We start from the raw sequence: 21,041 nt of genomic DNA, 5'->3' as shown, positions 1-21,041 counted from the left end.
GAAGTAATTGGTGCTGCTAGGAGCAGATGGGTATCAGTGTCGAGAAAAGTCTAAGTTCTTAAAACATTTTAAATGCCATACTCTGTAGGTCTATGAAGTGTTTGAAGATTATCTTTCTATCTGAAATATATCTCTGTATGACCTTGAAAACCTAACTGACATGACTATAAGTTTGCTATTATAGATGATTATTACCTATATACTTCTTAATTATATATTACATTTTTAAGTTAGCTGCATAAACATAATACCCTAAACAAGAGTAGGAATATACATACAGTATAACAAAATTAACTTTAAATTTGTACCAATAAACCAAAATCCATACCAATGTATAATATGTAAGACTAATAGTTGTTTTTTTTTTGTTTTGTTTTGTTTTTGGGGGGGGATTAGATTCAATAATCTACCCTTTTATCACTTTTTATTTCTTTTTATTTTATTTTTTATTTCTTTGGTTTTTCAAGACAGGGTTTCTCTATAGCTGTGGAACCTGTCCTGGAAACTCTCTGTAGACCAGGCTGGCCTCGAACTCAGAGATCTGCCTGTCTCTGCCTCCTGAGTGCTGGGATTAAAAGCATGCGCCGCCACCACCCAGCTCATCCTGTGATTCTGTATCCACTCTTTTTCTTTTCAGAACAAGATCCCTGAATCTAAAATCTCTTATTTAGCTTTTTTCCTGACCGTTCATTCTCCATAACAACTTGTAACCAACCCCCCCAAACAATGACAAACATTCGTAATTTATTCTTGGGAATGTTGGCATAGTTCTCTAGACTACTTCCAGTCGATTGGGGGTACTGGTAACCTTTGGGGGACCCTAAACAAATTTAGGATAGTTGTTAAGTCTTGCCTGTAGTATTCTGTGAGGTTTGATCATTTCAAGTCAGTAGCTTGAAGGTGTTTGGGATGCTGGATCATCTGGGCCATTTTTATTGGTATCTGGTGGTCTTGTTCTGAAAATATATAACTTTTAAAGGTAACATCATCTCTATATTAATACAAATATAAACTGCATTGTACGTAAGCCAGTCAAAAATAATCTTTTGTTTTATGTTTGAGCAGGTAAAATACATGTTATGTGTCTTGTAGTTATTTTAGGTTTATTTTTCCATGTCTGTAGCTAGGATTTCAGGGAGTCTTTCTCAATCAAACTGATTTTCCTCAACGAGGATGAATCCAGAGCCTCTCATTTCCTATGGAAATAAAGCAGATCCTTTTTCCCAAAGTAACATATCTTTTGACTTAAATTTTAAACTCTGTATTTTCCATCTTTACATGGCTTATTATATTTTTTATTACTCTATTTCTTTTTTAAGAACTTTGTCTACCCTTTTTCTTTTTTCTCTCCCAAGCCTACGTGTATTTTTAAACACACTATAACCAGCTTAGAGACTTGTTTTGTCTGAATTTGTCTTTACTGTGTATCTGTAACCTTTTCTGTCTGCATGAGCAAAGCCCCAAATCTGTCATTCATCAGGCTAGCGTTCACAGCTCAAATCTGAAGGCTGTAGCTGGGAACGACCTCTCTCTCCTGAGGCCCCGGGGAAAGACTGCCGAAACCGCCCTGCTGCTTAGCTCGCGGCCGCCAGCAGCCAGCTAGCTCTCTTGTAGACAGGTGTTGGAAGACGTGTCTCTGCGCTGCTGCTGGCATGAGACTATGAGAGACTAGGAAGCCCAATGTGGCTGTTTGTTTCTGTTTAGAACCTTTTTAAGCTTTCTCAGGTCTTAGGTGGAAATTCCTGCTCCTATCTGCCAGCAACTCCCAAATACCCAGCAGCCGCTTCCCAAATAATTGACTCGTAGACTTATATTAATTATAAATGCTCAGTCGGGCAGTGGTGATTATCTCTCCCTTCTATTTATGGCTATCTAGCATCAGGTAGTTTTACAAATAACATCAAAACTAGATTTCCAGTAAGTGAAATCTTTCAGAGAATGTTTTTTGCCCAGTGTAGTTACCTTGTAAGCCTGTGAAAAGGAGCACATTCACATGTGTGTGGATCATAACAGTTTTCAGCAGAAGACAGTGAGGTATGCTAAGAAAAACGATTTTACAGTTTGAATAAAGATGCTGCATTATTATGGGAATGACAAGTTATATACAACATCCAATCAACAGCAGTTCCCTTGTTCTCAAAAGACAGAGTACAGAGAAAGGGAGCTGAGAGGAAATACAGCACAGTGTTAATACAGCTACTGGGAACTGGATCACAGGAAATTATTGATTTTCTTTGACTGTTCTTTAATTTTCGGGTTCATTAAATGAGTGTGCTTTTATGATTTGGGAGTGAGCTACATGATTACTTGAAAGGAAGTAGTGAGGAGAATTATTCTAGATATGGTAGCAAGCAGCAATGGCACTCTGCCTTGTCACTGATTCTTCTTCAACCCAAAAAATTCATGATCTGTAATGTCCACATATGTTTGCTTGCATTCTTTAGTTCAGCTCTCCATTTGGGAGGGTGGAGGGCGTATAGAGACAGCACCTTGCTATGTAGCCTTGGTTGTCCTTGGACCTCAGCCTTCCAAATGTTGGGGTTACAGGTATGTGCCACCATGCCCAGCTATTTTTGAACATTAAAATTCAGATCTTTTATCATATTAGTTTGGAACCCTTCACTGGTTCTCACACCCATATCGTTATTGAAACGAGCTGCATTAGAATGAGGAACCTTAGAACTTCATCCTGAACTACCACAGCCAATGCATGACTCATACAGGTAGAGTAGGTAGAGTCAAAAGAAAGGCGAGACACCTGGAAGGAGGTAAAAGTGAATGGACTGGAGAGAAGTGCCAGGTATGGTGTTTGATGGGTAGACTGACAAACACAAACCTGTGTTATCTTAAAGTCATTTGCACACAATTGTGTATATTTTAGCAGTTAAAATTGATACAAGGAAACACTATCTGGCTGGATGTGGTGTGTGCCTGTACTCCTACACTCAAAAGGTAGAGGCCTGAGAAGCACCATTTGGACCAGCGTGGACTACATTCTGACTCACAAAACTGATTTTTCAAAATTAGCCATCTTTTTTTTCCCCTGTCATTAACAGCTTAACAACTTCATGTATCACAGAGTTGTCTAATGTCCTGCAAAATGCTTAAGACCATAGTCCTTTCTGATAATTCACTAGCAGTACATTTACATTCAGGGTATGTATAAACAACATCCCTTAACCAAGATACATTCTGAGACATGGGGACTTAGGTGATTCTTCATTGTATAGGCATCATGGAGCCTGTATTTACTGAAGCTTATATACAAGAAAGCTCTAAGTAGAAGAAAAATTATAATAGATGAAGCAGTCACATATGGTATCAGTATCAAGTGTTTTCATTTATATATGAACTACTGACCTTTATGTGGCTGGCTGTATTTGTTTACACCAGCTACTGCACCCAGTCATCTACATACTCACTTCGGATGATAGGAAGTTTTTAGTCTCATCAGACCTTTGTAAGTCATGTATGCAGCCATGCATGCCATCTGTCATTGACTAGCACATTATATACATTATTGTATAGCACATAAAATCTTTTCAATTAGTAATAATAGAAACATAATAGAATCTCAAATTTTGAACATAATAAGAAATGTTCCTTTTGACAGTCTATATATCATTCCAGTTGTTTTTGTTTCATGTGAGTGAAATATTATTTGGAGTACTTAAAATTTAAATGGATATCTTGATTTCAAGTTTCATAATAAGTTTCATTGGTATTTATATATCTGAATATGAATAGGAATTAAATTTGTAATCTGTGACTTTTTAAGATTGTCTTTTATAATTCAGTAATTATATTCTTCATTAAATCTGTTTTTAAATATCAGACATTTCCTGAAATGATGTTAATTTTAGATACTGGATATATAATACACATTAAAAATCGATTCAGGGCTAGAAAGATGGCTCAGCATTTAAAAACATTTGCTGATTTTGTAGACGACTTTGTTCTCTTCCCAGCACCCACATGGCAGCTCACAACCATATGTAACTCCAGTTCCAGAGGATCCAATACCCTCTTCTGACCTGGGGGCACCAAGCACATGGATGATACATGTATATGTGTACAGGCAAAATACTCATACACAGAAAAATAAGTCAGTCTTTAAAAATACTTTCTAATTTATTCAAACATACACACAGTTACATAATAGCCAAAAATCGAATCCAATGCCCTCTGCTGGACACTGCAGGTACCTGCATATATGTTTGCGCGCGCGCACGCACACACACACACACACACACACACACACATTCGCTCTACACATGAGCAAAATAAAATCTTTAAGAAAAAAAATTGTGGCCAAGATTTCTTAGCAATTTTTTAAATCTGTTATATAAACATGATTTAAAGAATTATCTGAGTGCCAGATATTTTTGCCTTTTCTTTGTCTAGGTGGTTCCAGACGCCCTCCCAGGTGTTCTACCATGCAGCTACTGAACATGGAGGGAAGGACGTGTATCCGGGGCAGTGTCTCTGGGAGGGTTGTGAACCTTTCCAGCGCCAGAGGTTCTCCTTCATCACCCACTTACAGGTGCACTTTCTAGAGCCCATTCACTTAGGAGCCCATCTGGTCGCGGTAGAGATTATAACGTATATCTTTTCTTTTCTCCTTAAGGATAAGCACTGTTCAAAGGATGCTCTGCTGGCAGGATTAAAACAAGATGAACCAGGACAAGTGGCAAATCAAAAATCTTCTACCAAGTAAAGAAAATTAGTTTCCTTCCTATGGAGCGTAAAGCACAAGTAGTCCCTCCAGTGGTCAGGGGCCTGTCTCCCATTCCTGGCACTGAGAAAAAGTAGAAAACTAGGCAGAATACAAGACCAACAAAAAGAAACTTAACATATGGGAAATCCAAAACCTGTGTTCTAACCCAGCTCTCACTACCAAGCTATGAGATTCTGCTCAAAGTACATAAATTCTCTCCATGTATATCTCTACGTAGGTATCTGTTTTCATAGCAGTTGCACTGTGTGGTCTATAAAGTAGCCCTAACTTTGGAAACAAGTGATTAGGCAGACAGGTAATATAGGAGGGAGGTCTTTTTCTCCTTTCTTTTTTCTTTTTCTTTTTCTTTTTTTTTTTTTTTTTTTTTAGGGAGTGAACATGTATTTGACAATGGCAAAGAGATGTCTTTCTGTATACACATACATGCACACCTATAAACATATATTCTGGCTTACATATGAAGATTTTATATACATATATACACATAGGTGTGTGTATATATATATATATATATATAATTATGTGTGTATACACACACACACACACATACATATATTGGGGGGTATATTGCTGAGAATTGAACTCGGACCTCTGGAAGAGCAGCCAGTGCTCTTAAGCACTGAGCCATCTCTCCAGCTCCCTCTACATTATATTTTTAATATTCAGAATTTATGTTGAAAAAGTCAGAACTCTCCCTAGTTTACAAGTTTCAGAAGAAACACGGTTAAAAAGCCTCCCCCAGTGCCAATTCCACTGCTACCTCCAGCTCAGCAGTTGGTACAGCTGCTCTGTTGGTCCCCAGAAACTAGCAGTGCTTTAAGTGGGAGTTTACCCTGCAGTGTCTCTCCAGTCCTTCGGTCCTGTGTCTGTAAGACTAGTGGAATTTTGTTCACAACTCCTTTGTGTTGCAAGGACTGGTTGAAATTAAGAGTGTTAAGAAAGCACTGTGAACATTGCCCTTAGCACAGGTTCTAATACACGGGGCAGCTTTCTTCCTGATCTAAAATTGCAGGCTGTTTTCTTCCTGGCAAACAGCTTCACAGTACTTAAAGATGAGAACTCTACAACTTTGTACTGTGTTAAGTCACTGTTATTGCCTCCTTACCCAGCATAGTAACGGTAGAGATGGACCATGCCGTACAGTGTTGTTGAGTAGTGTGTAGTGCTGCTTTCTATGATGCCTGCAGGCAGAGGGATGGAATGGTCCAGGTGAGGTTGAGCTACTTTGGAAGACCCTATCAAAAAGAAAGGGATAGGCTGGGAAATTCAAGCCCTAAAACAGAGAGCTGTTTGTGTAGGCTGGCAGAGGATGGGGTCACAGTTGTCTGTCTAGCAGTTAACATTGTTTGTCTGTCTGATCAATTTAGGCAGCCAGCTTTAGGGGGCACAGGCTCAGCTCCTAGAGCACAGAAGGCCATCGCGAGTCATCCCAGTGCTGCACTCATGGCTCTTAGGAGAGGCTCGAGGAACCTTGTCTTCCGGGACTTTACAGTAAGTACACCTTCAACCGCCTGTCCATCGAGGTGTGGCCCTGTGTGACTTAGATCTTTATTCTTTTTTATATTCTCCATTCTTTTTAAGGATGAAAAAGAGGGACCAATAACTAAACACATCCGACTAACAGCTGCCTTAATATTAAAAAATATTGGTAAATACTCAGAGTGTGGGCGCAGGTGAGTAATGTTTCCATAACCAAAGTAAATTTATTGTATTTTTATGTGTGAGTTAATGACATTACCTATCGCTTAGTTGCTGTTTTTCTGATTGATTTGTGAGTGTGTCCAAAAGCTAATGGTAAGGCCAGGCCATCATGGTCTCTCCAAAGTCAAAAATAAAGTTGAAACAACAGAAAACAAGCAGTAACTTGTTTTATTTTCCATTTTCTTTCTGGCCATAGCATTTAAAGAAGAAAAAAAAGTTCTTCTGGGGAAGAAACCTGAGTGGTTATTGGGGAAAAGAGGGAATTGGCCATTTGTATCACATGGAATCAATTCAGTTCCATTTGACAGTTGGTGTTTTTAATAAGCTTATCAATGAATATTAGGAGTCACTAATACTTTTGATGTTTATAATTACTTTCTAGTGGACTTAAGCAAGAGCGTAATCTGTATAATAATTTTTTTCTTTTTGGTGTTTTCGAGACAGGGTTTCTCTGTGTAGCTTTAGAACCTGTCATGGAACTTACTTTGTAGATCAGGCTGCCTTCCTGCTAGCCTCTGCCTCCCAATTGCTGAGATTAAAGGCGTGTGCCACCACCGCTCAGCAGTAGATATATTTTTAAAGTATGAATGACTCTACCCTTGTGAGAATATGTCCTGCTCTATCCTCTTAAAGCAGTGGTTCTCAGCCTTCCTAATGCTGTGACCCTTGCATACAGTTCCTCATGTGGTGGTGACCCCAACCATAACATTATTTCGTTGCTATTCTATAACTAATTTTGCTGCTGTTATGAGTCATAATACTGCTCTGTGTGTCTCCCTTCAGCACATCTTCCTTCCACTCCCATAGCCTCAACTGAGCAGCCTAGAAGCTGTCAGTGTGCCTCTAACATATTAGGCCTATCTCCTACAAATGCCTTCTATCTACATTCAATCCAATTATTTTAGGTATTATAATATTTAAAGTAGATTTTCAAAGCATAAAAAATTGTGGAATTAGAAAAGAAGATAATTGTACTGTATCAGCTTTTAAAGTTTTTGTAAGTGATAACTTTTTGAAATTAAAATATAACTACATCATTTCTCTCCTCCCATTTCCTCCCTCCATCTCCTCCATGTCTTTCCCTGCTCTCTTCCCTCCCACATTCTTAGCCTCATTTTCTGTAATTGCTATTGCTACACACACACAGAGTATTCTCTCTCTCTCTCTCTCTCTCTCTCTCTCTCTCTCTCTCTCTCTCTCTCTCTCTGTCTCTCTCTCTCTCTCTCTCTCTCTCTCTCTCTCTCTCTCTCACACACACACACAGAGTTATGTTACTTGTATATACATGATTTCAGGGCTGATGACTTGGTACTAGATAACCAATGAAGGGGTTCATCCTTGGGGAAGACTATTTTTCCCTCTCTCAACAAGCAGTCTGTAGTTGCCTATAGTTCTTTGTCTGTGGATAGAGCACACTTGAATGTCTGTTGGTATTGTACTTGTTCAGGTCCAGTTTAGGCAGCCATGTTGTTGGACTTCATGGCTATAGCTTCCCTGTCATTTCTTGGAGACACAGTCTCACAGCACACTTCCTGTTCCTTTGTCTCTAAAAATCATTCTGCCTCTCTTCAGTGATTCCTGAGCTAGAACTGTATTCATCTCTGGGTATAAGTATTTAGAATGCAATTAGAAATTACCCTGATTTAGTGGAGTTGTAGTATTAGGTTCTAAGATTTATGACCCCAGTAGGCCCAGATAGTTGGTTATAGGTGGAGTGTTCCTGTCCTGCAGCGACTCTCAAATAATCACTTAGAGGCTTAATGTTAATTACAAATGCTTATTACCTCATTTCTACATGTCCTGCTTCCTCAGCAGCTGGCTGGCATCTCCTCTAACTCCACCCTTCTTCCTCCCAGCATTCTCAGTTTGGCTGTCCTGCCTAATACTTTTTGCCTGACTGCTGGCCAATCAGCGTTTAATTAAACATTTCAAGTGACAGCTCTTTACAGTGTACAATGGGAATATTCCAAGCAGTTGATGGTTCCAGCACCAGGGATGGTTCCTTCCTCTTGAGTAGCCTTCAGTCCAATTAGAGAGATATTGATTACTGCCAAGATACATGGCACTATTGTTCCCTTAGGAATACCTGCCATGCTGTCATTAGTGTGGTTCAGAGGCATCACAGCCATGTAGGACTAACGGTTGCTTTCTCTCCCTTGGGCCCTTACATTGTACATTCCAGTGCTGTGGAAGTTGGTCCCCCAGGAGGAGACTTTAAGGTCAGATCCAGTTCAGATCCTCAAATCCAACCAAAATCCCCATGTCATTCTTCTTAGAAACAGAAAAAACTATCCCTAGACATGCACATGCAAAAGAATGAAATTAGACCTCTATCCATCACCTTGCACAAAAACTATCCCTGCATGGACCAAAGACCTATACTTGAAACACTGGAAGGGCTGTAATAAAGAGTAGACAGTAATCTCTAGTATACAGGTGTAGAAAGGGCCGCTGTGACTAGGACTCCATATGCTCAGCAACTAAGGCCAACAATTGACAAGTGTGACCTCATAAAACCAAAATCTCCTTCACAGCTAAGGACAGAACCAATCGAGTATAGAAGAAGCCTACAGAAGTAGGAGAGGAAGTTTCCCAGCTATACATCCTGAATATAGAAAGAACTGGAAAAAAAAAAAGTTTTAAGTCAATAAAACAAGTGACTCATTCAGAAAGTAAGCTATAAATCTGAGCAGATTCTCAAGAGAAAATATAAAAATGACTAAATAAAATCTTTTTTTAAAAATGCCCATTGCAGCCGGGCGGTGGTGGCGCATGCCTTTAATCCCAGCACTCAATAGGCAGAGCCAGGCGGATCTCTGTAAGTTCGAGGCCAGCCTGGACTACCAAGTGAGTTCCAGGAAAGGCACAAAGCTGCACAGAGAAACCCTGTCTCGAAAAACCAAAAAAAAAAAAAATGCCCATTGCCCCAGCTTTTAGAGAAAGGCAAATCAGAATAATTTTGAGATTTCATCTTACCCAACTCAGAAAGACAAAGAGCAAACAAAACAACAGACAACAAATGCTGGAGATGATGTGGTGAAAGGAGCCCTCATTCACTGTTGGGGGGGTTGCAAACCGGCGCAGCCACTGTAGAAGTCAGTGTGGAAAATCCAAGATGCCAAAACAATACCATATCCCTCAGCTGTACCACTGGTGTGTGTGCCCAAGGACCTGACACTCTCCTCCAGACACGCGGTCTGCCCTGTGCACTGCTGCTCCATTCCCAGTAGTTAGCAAATGGAAACAGCCTGAGTGTCCTCCAGCTAACACGTGGACACCAAATGCAGTTTTCGCTATGGAATACGATTAAGCTGTAATGGAAAATGAAATTAGCAGATAAATGAATGGAACAAGAAAATATATTGAATGAATTAACAGAGACCTAGTAAGACAAATTTTGCAGGAATAATTTTTTTTGTTAATGTGCAACATGAAAAATATCAAGTTGGTTTTGTGGCGGGGGTGTGTTTGGTTTGGGTGCTAGAGGTTGACCACTCACGCACAATATTTAAGTAGTGATTTTTGTAAAGTTACGGTTGAACAGGCCCTCTCGGAGTACCAGTGTCCGCAGCGTGCTCACACTGTTCTCCCGCCGTCCTCTCTGTCCTTGCTCCCCTTGTTTTCCCCTGTAGCCTGCTTTGCAGCCACAAAAAAAAAAAAACGAACGCAAGTTCCCACTCACATCAGCGTCTCTGTCTTCACCTCTCGGCTTTGGTTCCAGTGTCCTGCTGTCCGTCCTGTCAGTATGCCCTTCCAGTGTTTCTGCTCTCTCTGGGGTTCTCAGATGAGCACTGCTTTCTATAGCCTTTTTTTCTTTTTCTTTTATGTGTATGGACGTTCTGCCTGCAGGTATCTGTGCACTGTATGCAGTACCCACAGAGGCCAGAATAGGGTGTCGGATCTTCTGGAACTGGAGTTATAATGGTTGTGAGCTGCCATGTGGGTGCTAGGAATGAACCCAGGTCCTCGGGAAGAGCAGCTGGTGCTCTTCACGGAGCCAGCCGGAGCCCCAGCCCTGTTGCCTCTTCTGCTGCGTTTTCATTTCCCACGGGCTTTGGTGTTCTCTGTTTCTCTAGGCTGGCTACCTCTTGACATCTCATCTCTGTTCCGTGAACAGTTTTCATGTCTCTTTTTCTCTGCTAAGCCATGGTCAGACTGTACTCTTTCCAGCACACACTTTAGACTACTGCCCAAACACAGCCTAGGAAATGTGCATCCAGGGCTACCACGTCCATTCCTGATGCCTTCCTCAGACCTGCACCTGCTCCACATTTCCCTGTGTCCCTGCCACTGCATGTGGAGCTCACTGAAGGTAGAGATTAGGTGTTTGTTTCGATTGTTGCTTTGTGGTGACGACATTCAGTAAGTATGTAATGGACAGAAGGAAGGGAGTGGCAAGTTCCTCTCCTGCCAGAGATCTGATTGGAGTTGGTGCAGTGAGTTAGAATTCCCGAGGTAACTTCCTTAGGGCTTTCCTTCACGTTCTGGTTACAGGTTTGGGCTTGGATGGCAAAACCCGTTTCTCTGGCTCTACGTCACAGAGCCAGAGGTCAGGACTTTGCCCTGTCTGCTTCCTTGTCTTCTTGCTTAGTGTGGAGACTCTTGTCTTCAGATGTGTGCTGGTATGTCAGTTCTTAGGGTCTTGGAATAGTGGGATCCTAAAAATGCCAACCACCATCAGGGAAGATTCTGAAGGGGTCTTGACATGAAGACATCAAAGGGTCGCAAGTATGAAGCCAGCAAGGATTCATGATGAGACCTTGTCTTAAAGCAGTCCGCCAAGTTCTTCACATGCTACCCATCCCCAGTGTGTGCCTCTGGTGACCACCCCCCCCAGTGTGTCCCTCTGGTGACCATCCCCCCCAGTGTGTCCCTCTGGTGACCACACACCCCCCAGTGTGTCCTTCTGGTGACCATCCCCCCACCCAGTGTGTCCCTCTGGTGACCGTCCCCCCACCCAGTGTGTCCCTCTGGTGACCGTCCCCCCACCCAGTGTGTCCCTCTGGTGAACATCCCCCCACCCAGTGTGTCCCTCTGGTGAACATCCCCCCACCCAGTGTGTCCCTCTGGTAAACATCCCCGTGCTGGGAACTTACTGTGTTTGAAAATACTGATAATCATGAATCCTAGTACCTGAAGAAGAAAGTAAAGAATCCCTTTGCTAATGGAATAGTACTAAAACATAGTTCTATTTTTAATAAGAACATTTAGCTTAAAAGGTAGATATAATTAGTATACCTTTACTTCTATGTACAGTACCCTGCACGTGGAAAATGCTAGGGTTTTTGTAGGGTGTTTTTGTTTTAATGTCAGGATCTGATAGTTGGAATAATACATATTATTATTATTGTTGTTGTTATTTTTATTCAAACTCTTACAAAATTATTATTAAACTCTAATTGACTTTCAGCTCTGGAGAAGTCTCAAGATTTGTTTCCTTTTGATAACTATATAATACTTGGATCTTGTTTGAAAACCAACTAGTGCTTTTTAAGCATGTTTACAATTGTTTTATTTTTATATGTATGGGTGTTTGCTTTCATATATGTATATATGCTCACCACATGCATGCCCGGTATCAGTGGAGGTCGGAAAAAAGCGTCAGATCCCCTGGAACTGCAGTGAGAGATTGTTGTGAGCACCATGTGTGCTGGGAACCAAATTTGGATCCTTTTCAAGAGCAAGAAAGCTGTAACCTGCTGAGCCATCTCTGTAGACCCCGATAGTCCTTTTGAATACATTAATCATGAGCAAAGGGAAATTAAGAGAGCATCCCATTAACAATATCAAAATACTTATGAACTAGCTAAATCAGAAGATTCATATGTTGAAAATAATAAAAGATTGCTGAGAATTTAAAGGATACATGAATAAATGAGAGGACAGCTCATGTTCACTGGGCCAAAGGTCAGGTGCCAGTACAGGGCCTGGAGAGATGGCTCGGTGGTTAAGAGCACTGGCTGCGCTTCCAGAGGACCCAGGTTCAATTCCCAGCACCCACATGGAGCTCACAACTGTCTGTAACTCCAGTTCCAAGAGATCCAGTGCCCTCTTCTGGCACACATATGGCACATAGACATTCTTGCAGACAAAACATTTAGTATACATTTGTTTTAATTTTTTTTTTTAAGATTCCTCTATCAAAATAATCTTGACAAAGAACAAAGTCAGAATGCTAATAGTAACTCCCTGGCTTTAGAACTTGCTACACAGCTACAATGCCTGTGTGCCTGGTATGAAGACAGGTAGCCCGAGAGAACAGAAGAGAGACCCCAGAGTGGACCTTCCCATACACAGCTGAAAGGTCTTCAAAAAGGCCACCAGTTTCTCCGTCTCATGCTGTCTCCAGCAAATGATGTTGGGAAAACTAGACTTAGATCTGCAGACGAAATTGAACAGCTGCTATTGCCGTATATCTCTTAGCTCAAAACAGATCGAGTTGCATAAATGAGCTCAAACTGCTAACAGATTAGAAGCAAACACAAAGCAAAGGCTTCCTCTCATTGGATAGAGAAGTGATTTCTTGGTGTACTACCAGAAATGGAGCAGACAAAATCTAGATGAACTAGACTGCAGCAGAACTAAAACTTGCACATCAAATGACATTGTCCACAGTCAATGGCAAATCATAGAGGAAGAGAAAATAATTGAAAAATCACATAGTTAGTAAGGGATCCTTACTGAAACTATATACAGAAGTCCTAGCTGCTGTGGAAACCCGCATCCACTAGCTCGCCAAGGAGAGAAAAATTGTAGTGTAGACTTAAACCGGGGTGCTGCTGAGCCTTTAGAAAGGAGAAAGTGATAATGCAGGCCACAGCTGTGAGCCTGGAGGAGGGCCTCTGAGTGAGTAAGCCAGGCACAAGAGGACCAGTGCCCCAGTTCTGTACTTTCTACCAGAGCAAGTACAGACAGACCAGTAAAGGCAGTGGTTCTCGACCATGCTCACAACACCACTTTACACATTGTATAATGTGTAAAGCCTGTCTTCATCCTTGTATCTTTGTTTGTTTGTGGTAAAAGTGTTCGGATCCCTTTCTTCTACGTCTTTGAAGTCTACAGCAGTCACCTTCCACTCCGTGCAGTAGTACACCATAGCCTCTGGCTGCAAACAGTGCCTTAGTGCTCACTGATGAACCTTTCTCCAGTTTTCCTCCTCCACCCTCTTTAGACCCTGCTAAGTACCATCTACCCAGTTTGATTAAAATCAGCCTGCGGCCTTTCTGTGCATGAGATCATGTAGTCCTTGTCTTTCTGTGCCTTGCTGCTCTCATGCAGCATAGTGAATGGTGGTGAACTCTAGACACCCTCGGCAGGAACTGTTTGTTTTAATGGCTGCTTAGCATTTCATTTATGTGTGTACCATGTGGCCTTGTTCGTTCATTAGTTGATGGACACTTCAGATGTTTCCAGTTCTTGCTCTTATGAATAGTGCTGCAGTAAACATGGCAGAGTGATTTAATTTTGTTAGCTTTTCATTAGTGCAGATGTACAGAACAAGTTGCAAGCCAGTGCCAGGGCTACATAACGAGAGCCTGGAGGGAGAAGGGATGGAAGGAAGGGAACAAAGAAACAGAAAAAGATTGCCTTGGGAACTGTGAGTGGGGCTGGAGAGATGGCTCAGCAGTTAAAGAGCACTGGCTGCTCTTCCAAAGAACATGGCTTCAGTTTCCAGCACTCACATGGTAGCTCACAACTGTGTGTAACTCCAGTTCCAGTGAGCGTCTTCTGAGTGGGAGCATGTGACAGAGGCTACTCACCCCATGACCTTACTTCCTCAGGCTCAGGGCCCACCAACCAACCCTTGTGCACACACAGCCCCAATGACATAGTCAGAGTACTAGTGCATTATGGATAGTCAATAGATGACGTCACAAACTGCTGTCCCAAAGCTCAGGCCTTCCACAGAACAGCCTTTTGGACACCACTTGACATCTAGACCACAACAGTTGCCTGCTCTGCATACTGAGGAGTGTTACTGGGACCTGTGGGGCTTCTGCATTTACTTTTTTGAGGTGTCTACTATTTCCTTGGCATGTGCTGATTTACATTCCCACCAGCAGTGTGCATGGCTTGTCTTTTGATAATAAAACACCCATTGTTGTTGGAGGCAGTATCATGGTTTTCCTTTGTATTTCTCTGGTGACTGGTGATGCTGGACCTTACAGCTCTCACCCATTTTTATGTCATCTTTAAAGAAGGGTGTGGTTGGCAGGGTGGTTGGTGGTGGCGCACACCTTTAATCCCAGCACTTGGGAGGCAGAGGCAGGCGGATCTCTGTGAGTTCGAGGCCAGCCTGGGCTACAGAATGAGTTCCAGGAAAGGTGCAAAGCTACACAGAGAAACCCTGTCTCAAAATAAACAGAAAGAAAGAAAGAAAGAGGGAGAGGGAGAGGGAGAGGGAGAGGGAGAGGGAGGGAGGGAGGGAGAGAGAGAGAGAGAGAGAGAGAGAGAGAGAGAGAGAGAGAGAGAGAGAAGGAGAGAAGGAAGGAAGGAAAGAAAGAAAGAAAGAAAGAAAGAAAGAAAGAAAGAAAGAAAGAAAGAAAGAAAGAAAGAAAGAAAAAGAAAGAAAAGAAAGTGTGTTTAAGCGAGTTGCCCATTCTTTCATCGGGTTGTTTGATGTTGGAATGTTGCTGTCCCTTAGGTGCCCTGTTACCTGTCTGTCAGCTGCTCTCTGTCAGCTGCATGCTCTCCAGATAGCTCCTCCCATTCTCCCGCCATCCTGACAGTTATCTCCTTTGCTGTACAGAAAGCTTGGTCTGTTTTTGCGTTAGTTTCTTGTGCCTTTGGGATTTTTATCCTAAAAAGCGTGGCCTCTTCCCATGGCCGAGGGTTATTCCCTTGTATTTTCGGGGAACAGTTTTGTATCCCACAGCTGAGGCTCGTCCATTTTGAGTATTGTTGATAGATTCCTGTGGTCTCTCACTTGTTCATAGATTCCCTGTGGACCCTCACTTGTTCATAGATTCCTGTGGTCTCTCACTTGTTGACAGATTCCCTGTGGACCCTCACTTGTTTTCCCCCATGTCTGTGCATCTTTTTCAGCTGGCTGTAGGTGCACACTTTCTGTCAGGTGTTCTGCTGTGTCTGTGTGTCTGTGCCAGTGCCATGCTGTCCTGGGTTCCCAGCTCTGTGTTACTTCAGTGAGCACTTCACTTGCGTGGATATATTGAGTGTGGATTCATATACTTCGATAATGACAAGTTTTCATGTTTTCTTTCTTTTGGTTTTCAATTGTTTTCTAATCTCTTCAGGAAATCTTTTTTACTTAATCCTTAAACCTGTTGGGTTTGTACTTCTAGAGGGCGTCCTTTGTTCCAGTCGCTGTTTGATGATACCCCGACAGTTGTTGAGTTCAGGTCTTCTCATCGGTGTGAGGAGGTTAATGCTGGTAGTTTTCAGTTGTTGGTTTTGTTTTTTTCCTGCTCTTTTGTATAGTTATTCTTTCCTCAAATGTGTCAGTACTTTAGGGATTCCTTTATATTTTAAGAATAGAATATGTAAACCAGGCATGATGGTGGACACCTATAACAGAAGGATGTGATGGAGGTCAGTGGGGGCCTCTTTGCAAGACCAGCTCAAAATAGAGTAAAGAAAGATTGTAAGATTGGGAAGTTGTGGCTCCCGGCTTTTCACTGACAGTTGCTGTCTGTGGGTGATCTCCGGGAGCTCCCTTTTTACTAGCAGTGCCCAGTGTTTTGTTGGTTTTGTTTTTCTCTCCATAGAAAATGCCAGTTTTAAGGACAGTTAACAGGAAGGCTTGCATTTGGAAATGAGATTGGAAGGGGTCCTCAGTTGTCTCTTAATCCTGTTTTCCACTCTGGTTAATTCTCTTCCCATCTCCTACAATTACCATGTCTAAAACCTAAGCCTTTCTGTTTTATTTCTCAAGATTTCTTTATCTCTTGGTGCTTTTTGGGGGGTAGAGTATAACCTTTGTTCCAACTGTTTGGTTTTCCTAGGAGACAATTTATATCTTAAAATGTTTCTATTAATACATTTTAGGCCAGCATATGAAATTGAAAATTCAGGGGGGAAAAAGAAGTTAGGTTTATTATTAATTTTTAACCTTAAACTATAAATAAATATAAATAATAGAAGAGAAGGCTCAGGACGTACCTGGGTCCAGTGGTAAAGCATGTGGAGGGCCTGGAGTACAATCTCCAGCACTTAACCCCCTCTCTGCCCCCCAAAAAATAATTGAGTTTGCTTTCTTTGATTTGACACAGATCTCTCTATACAACCCTGACTAGAACTCTGTGTAGACCAGGTTGGCCTTGAACTTACAGAGTTCCATCTGCCTCTGCCTCCCGAGTGCTGGGATTAAAGGCACATGCCTCTTAGCTGAGCTGAGTGTCTTTTGTAGAAAAATCATGCAATTTTCAATTGTTTTTAAAATTTGGTCAATAAAATTTTGAAATAAGTCATTTATAGAGTCCACAAAGCATAATGTTGAGTTACTGGAAAGTGGTCACCCACAGAAGCAACCCTGTCCCCTCTTCAGTCAGCCTCCTCCTCCCCCTCCATTGGTCTAGTCAGGACTACTACAGGGTATGGAGCCTGACTGATTTCACAGAAGTCAAATCATTCAGTGGGGTCTTTTCAACAGGAACCAGGAGACTGTTTCTGTGGTTGCACGTAGCATTAGTTGTTCATTTCGGGTACAGAGTTCTGTGTACCGTTTTGTTCCTTTTCCCAGTCATGGGCAGTGAACCTGGGCCTTGAACCTAGAGTCTTAGACACTCTGTGCGGGTATTCCACCGCCAAGCTTTCTCCAGCCTTCCGCATTAAGTATTGAGTTAGGTGTTTTGTTTTGTTTTGTTTACTTTTCCCATAATTTACTTCTCTGCAGTGTTTTTATTACAATTTTAGGAATGTCTTCACCTTTGTTTTGTTTCTGGTTTTGTTCTTTTCCTAAGATGTACTTATTTTATTTCCTGCATTTCACCTATATTCATGTATATGCAGCAGAGGTGTGTACTGCCCACAGAGGTCAGAAGGTGTCAGACCCCATAGTACTGCAGTTACCGAAAACTGAGCCACCTGCTGTGGATGCCAGAAACCCACCCTGGGTCTGTGGCCTCTGAGTCATCTCTCCAGCCCCTTCTCTGCTTTCTCTTACCCAGGATTACTTTAATGAACTAGTGAAGTTCTTGGGTAACCTCAGTGCTGTGTGACTTGTTTTCCAGATGTTTAAAATGAAGTTTTCACACTTAAGCCCAACTTGAAATCACTGTGCAGTGAACATTACAGACCATTGCACATAGTGAGTCAGTGTGCGTGCCTCAGCCTCCTGTCCGTCTGTTTACTCTTCATTCCTGTCAGACCCAGTCCTTCCGAGGCTGTCTCCCCATGTGATGCTCCCACCGTCTCTGTATTCACAGCCACATCAATACTGTGACCTTTGTGATGGGAAATTTCAAGTTTATGAATGTTCTTGTTCCTTGCCAGCAATTTTCTGATTGGTGAGATTTCTAAAACCCTAAATGAAGATAGAGAAATAGCCTTGTAACCTTGTTTGTGGATACAAATCCTGCCTGGCTAGAAAATCAGTTGAGTTCAGGGAGCCTTAGTTTACTCACCAGTAAATTGTACCAGCTGATGGCTAGCTTGCTCCTCCTCTTTCTACAAAGCTGTATTAATACTGGCTGAGTATGGAATTGTATGATGTTTCTATTTTAGTTGTATAATCTGTGATAAGGAATCTTAACTATGATCCTGGAGACTGACAATCTGCATTTTTTTTCTCCCTAGATTGTTAAAGAGACATGAAAACAACTTATCAGTGCTAGCCATTAGTAACATGGAAGCTTCCTCCACCCTTGCCAAATGCCTTTATGAACTTAATTTTACAGTTCAGAGTAAAGAACAAGAAAAAGACTCAGAAATGCTGTAGTGAATCCTATCCCACTTACACAGCGGGGACTCAAAGTCAGCTACATTTCACACACTGTTACTGAAGAAAGCACCAAGTCTTAATGGAGCAGAGACCATAGACTGGATTATTTTGTGTCCTCCCATGATGCTGAGAGGAAGCTTCGTATTCTGATCTCTGAACAAATCCCTTTCTTTTCTGTTTAAAAAAAAAATCTGAAAAGGAAAAAAAAAAAAACACAAACTAACTACTGTGGGATTGTCAACCAGCTTGTCTGCAGGATGTCTCGGATCTGGCCAATCCTGATGGAGACTGGTGTGATCAGAATTCAGTACCATCCACATTGGAATATACATGGAATAGTGTAAAACCTACGTGAGCAGATGAAATAGAAGCATTAAATATTTTTATCTATATCCAAAAAGGAGCACATTTTTATATTTACAAAACCATTTAAGCTGGTTTGAATAAAGACAAAGTTTGAGCACACCTATCCCCCAGCTTCAGAGGGGCCACCAATATCTAGCTGTGGATTGTGTGTTTTGTTTAGAATCAGTAGCTTGGTTTTCTTACTTGAGCCAATATATTTTCACTTATTTATTATCATAAAAATTTACCAGTCTGAATAGATCTTGTAAATATTTGTGAATAGAATGAACACCCTTCATACCACTGCAGCCACTGGAGATACATTCTGTGGTGTCCTAGAAGCATTATTGGTAGGCTCTAAAGTTTTCTAGACTTTCCTGTCAACTGTAAGTAATTGTGATATATTCTACGCAGTGGATGAATGTTCTTTACATTTGTGTAAATACTTCTGCAAAGGTACTGATGCTGTAAAGTCAAAACAGTTTTGTGGAACTGTGATTTTTTTTTCCCCCCTTTTCTTTTTTTTGGTTTTCTTGGATTTTTCCCCCTTTGGGTTTTTTGTATTATACACCTTGTAGAACTCATTTTGCTGGCTGAAAGAGTATGGAATAATATATCTCATGTCATTTTTGTAGAAGAAAAACTATTTGAAGGGTTTGTTTTTTGTTTTTGGTTTTTTGGGTTTTTTTTGGTTTTTTTTTTTTTGGTTTATTTTTTTGTTTCCGCTAACATGTATCCACTGTAAGCGTTTGTCATGTGCAAGCTCAGAGCTTGTACAGAATTTTTTGTATTTGTAAATTGGTTTAAATACATGGAATTTTATACAGGTTTTTCTCCTGTGTTATATATGCATTATGTGCAGGTATGATATTTTCTTCACTACTTTTTCTATCTTAATATAGTGTGGAATTTTATTGTATTATTCTTCCATTCTTAATACTGTACCACATTCCTGCTCAGAAACTGCTCACTCCTTAAATTGTCTTTTTCCCCCCAAGCGTGAAATGTATCCACTTATAACTGCCTATTGCCTGTTCTATTAGCATCCAAAAATGTGGAAGGCCTCCCAACCACCATTTCTGCTGTGTCCTTAGGATGTGCAGTATAAAATATAGACCTGACAGTTTATGTTATAGAATGGCTTTATTTACTTTGGTGACTGTTTATAGTTTTTAAATAAAAGACTGAACATTTTCTTGAGTCCTTTATTTCTGAGTATGCTTAAGACATTCTAAAATGTAAAGTATCCTAAGTCTAGCTGAAGGCAAGGTCCAACGGTCACCTACTTTGTAATACTTTGTGATAGTGCAGAGAACAGAAATGTACATCACACGAGCATACCAATGTAGGATGGAGTCCAAATTCTTGTTTACGATATAACGATCAGCTGATAGACAGCTAGTGCAGTTAAAGCTCGGTCTGCCTTACTCATTGAGTGTCGTACATCTGAGAAAGCTTTCATTGTTTAGCATTCTGTGTCTGGTGGTTCCGTTTAACTTCAATCGGGGTCAGATTCTTTGAGATGAGCTTCAGTTGGACATAAATTTTAAATATCTTGATTCACTTATTAGTACCAAAAAATAATCTCCCCTATGGGGAATCCCTTCTGTGCACTCAGCTCTATCTGTAAGAAATGTGTGATGACACCCAAAACTTATTTCTCAGGATGGTGGTGTTTGACTTCTCCATAGATTGGGGCTGCCCAGCAGACACACTCTTGAGTCCAGGTATCTTAGAGTGTCCCTCACATATCACCAGACTTACAAGTTCCTGAGAGAGGACAGTGGGGGAATTTTCTATTCACTATGTTTAAACATTTGAGTTTTTCTACAATTTTTTGTAACATCACTGTTTGCTTGTCTTTAAGGTACCTTTTTCTTTTCAAAGCAGAAAATTCCCATGGTGGTTCAAGTTTAGTACAGAGAGGGCAGGTTCAAGAAATGACTTCCATAGTCCCCATCCTGTCACCTCACTGGATCACATCCTGTAGTTGCAGATTTTGTGTTAAAATGTATAAATGTGTCTTTAGTGCTTTTAAGCAATGGTCTCAGCAGAATTTTCTAAATGTATTTGACCTAATGAAACCAATTTATAGCTTCCCTCTTAGGATGTCCCTCTTACAGCTTTATCGGACTCTAATGGAATAACACGGACTTGGTGGGGAAGGAATTGAAGTGCTCGCGCACTCCAGGTTCTGCATAACCCTCGCAGTCATGAAAAGGTGCTCCTTGCTAGACAGAAACTTGCTGACTTCCAGTATTGTTATTTTTGTCTAAAGTTCTGTAAATACAAGCTTTAATGTTATCTTTGAGAAATCTATGTAAATAATAGTCAACAACATAGAGACTGTACAATTCT

General features: G+C 41.1%; 1 protein-coding gene across 1 annotated transcript in view; it reads left to right on the top strand.

Annotated features, from left to right (window-relative positions):
- The window catches only part of Arid2 (AT-rich interaction domain 2), a 136,642-nt gene extending 116,765 nt beyond the window's left edge, over positions 1-19,877 (top strand). Inside the window, exons 17-21 of the mRNA XM_059247458.1 lie at positions 4,405-4,543; positions 4,628-4,713; positions 6,106-6,229; positions 6,320-6,411; positions 18,194-19,877. Coding sequence (XP_059103441.1) covers positions 4,405-4,543; positions 4,628-4,713; positions 6,106-6,229; positions 6,320-6,411; positions 18,194-18,335 — 583 coding nt within the window. The 3' untranslated portion in view covers positions 18,336-19,877. The remainder of the gene's footprint in view (positions 1-4,404; positions 4,544-4,627; positions 4,714-6,105; positions 6,230-6,319; positions 6,412-18,193) is intronic.
- Positions 19,878-21,041: the final 1,164 nt, after the last annotated feature.

The sequence above is a fragment of the Peromyscus eremicus genome, chromosome 20 (assembly GCF_949786415.1).
Source record: "Peromyscus eremicus chromosome 20, PerEre_H2_v1, whole genome shotgun sequence".
NCBI lineage: Eukaryota > Metazoa > Chordata > Mammalia > Rodentia > Cricetidae > Peromyscus > Peromyscus eremicus.
Note: the sequence above shows the minus strand (reverse complement) of the source record. Positions and strands in the feature narration are given on the sequence as shown.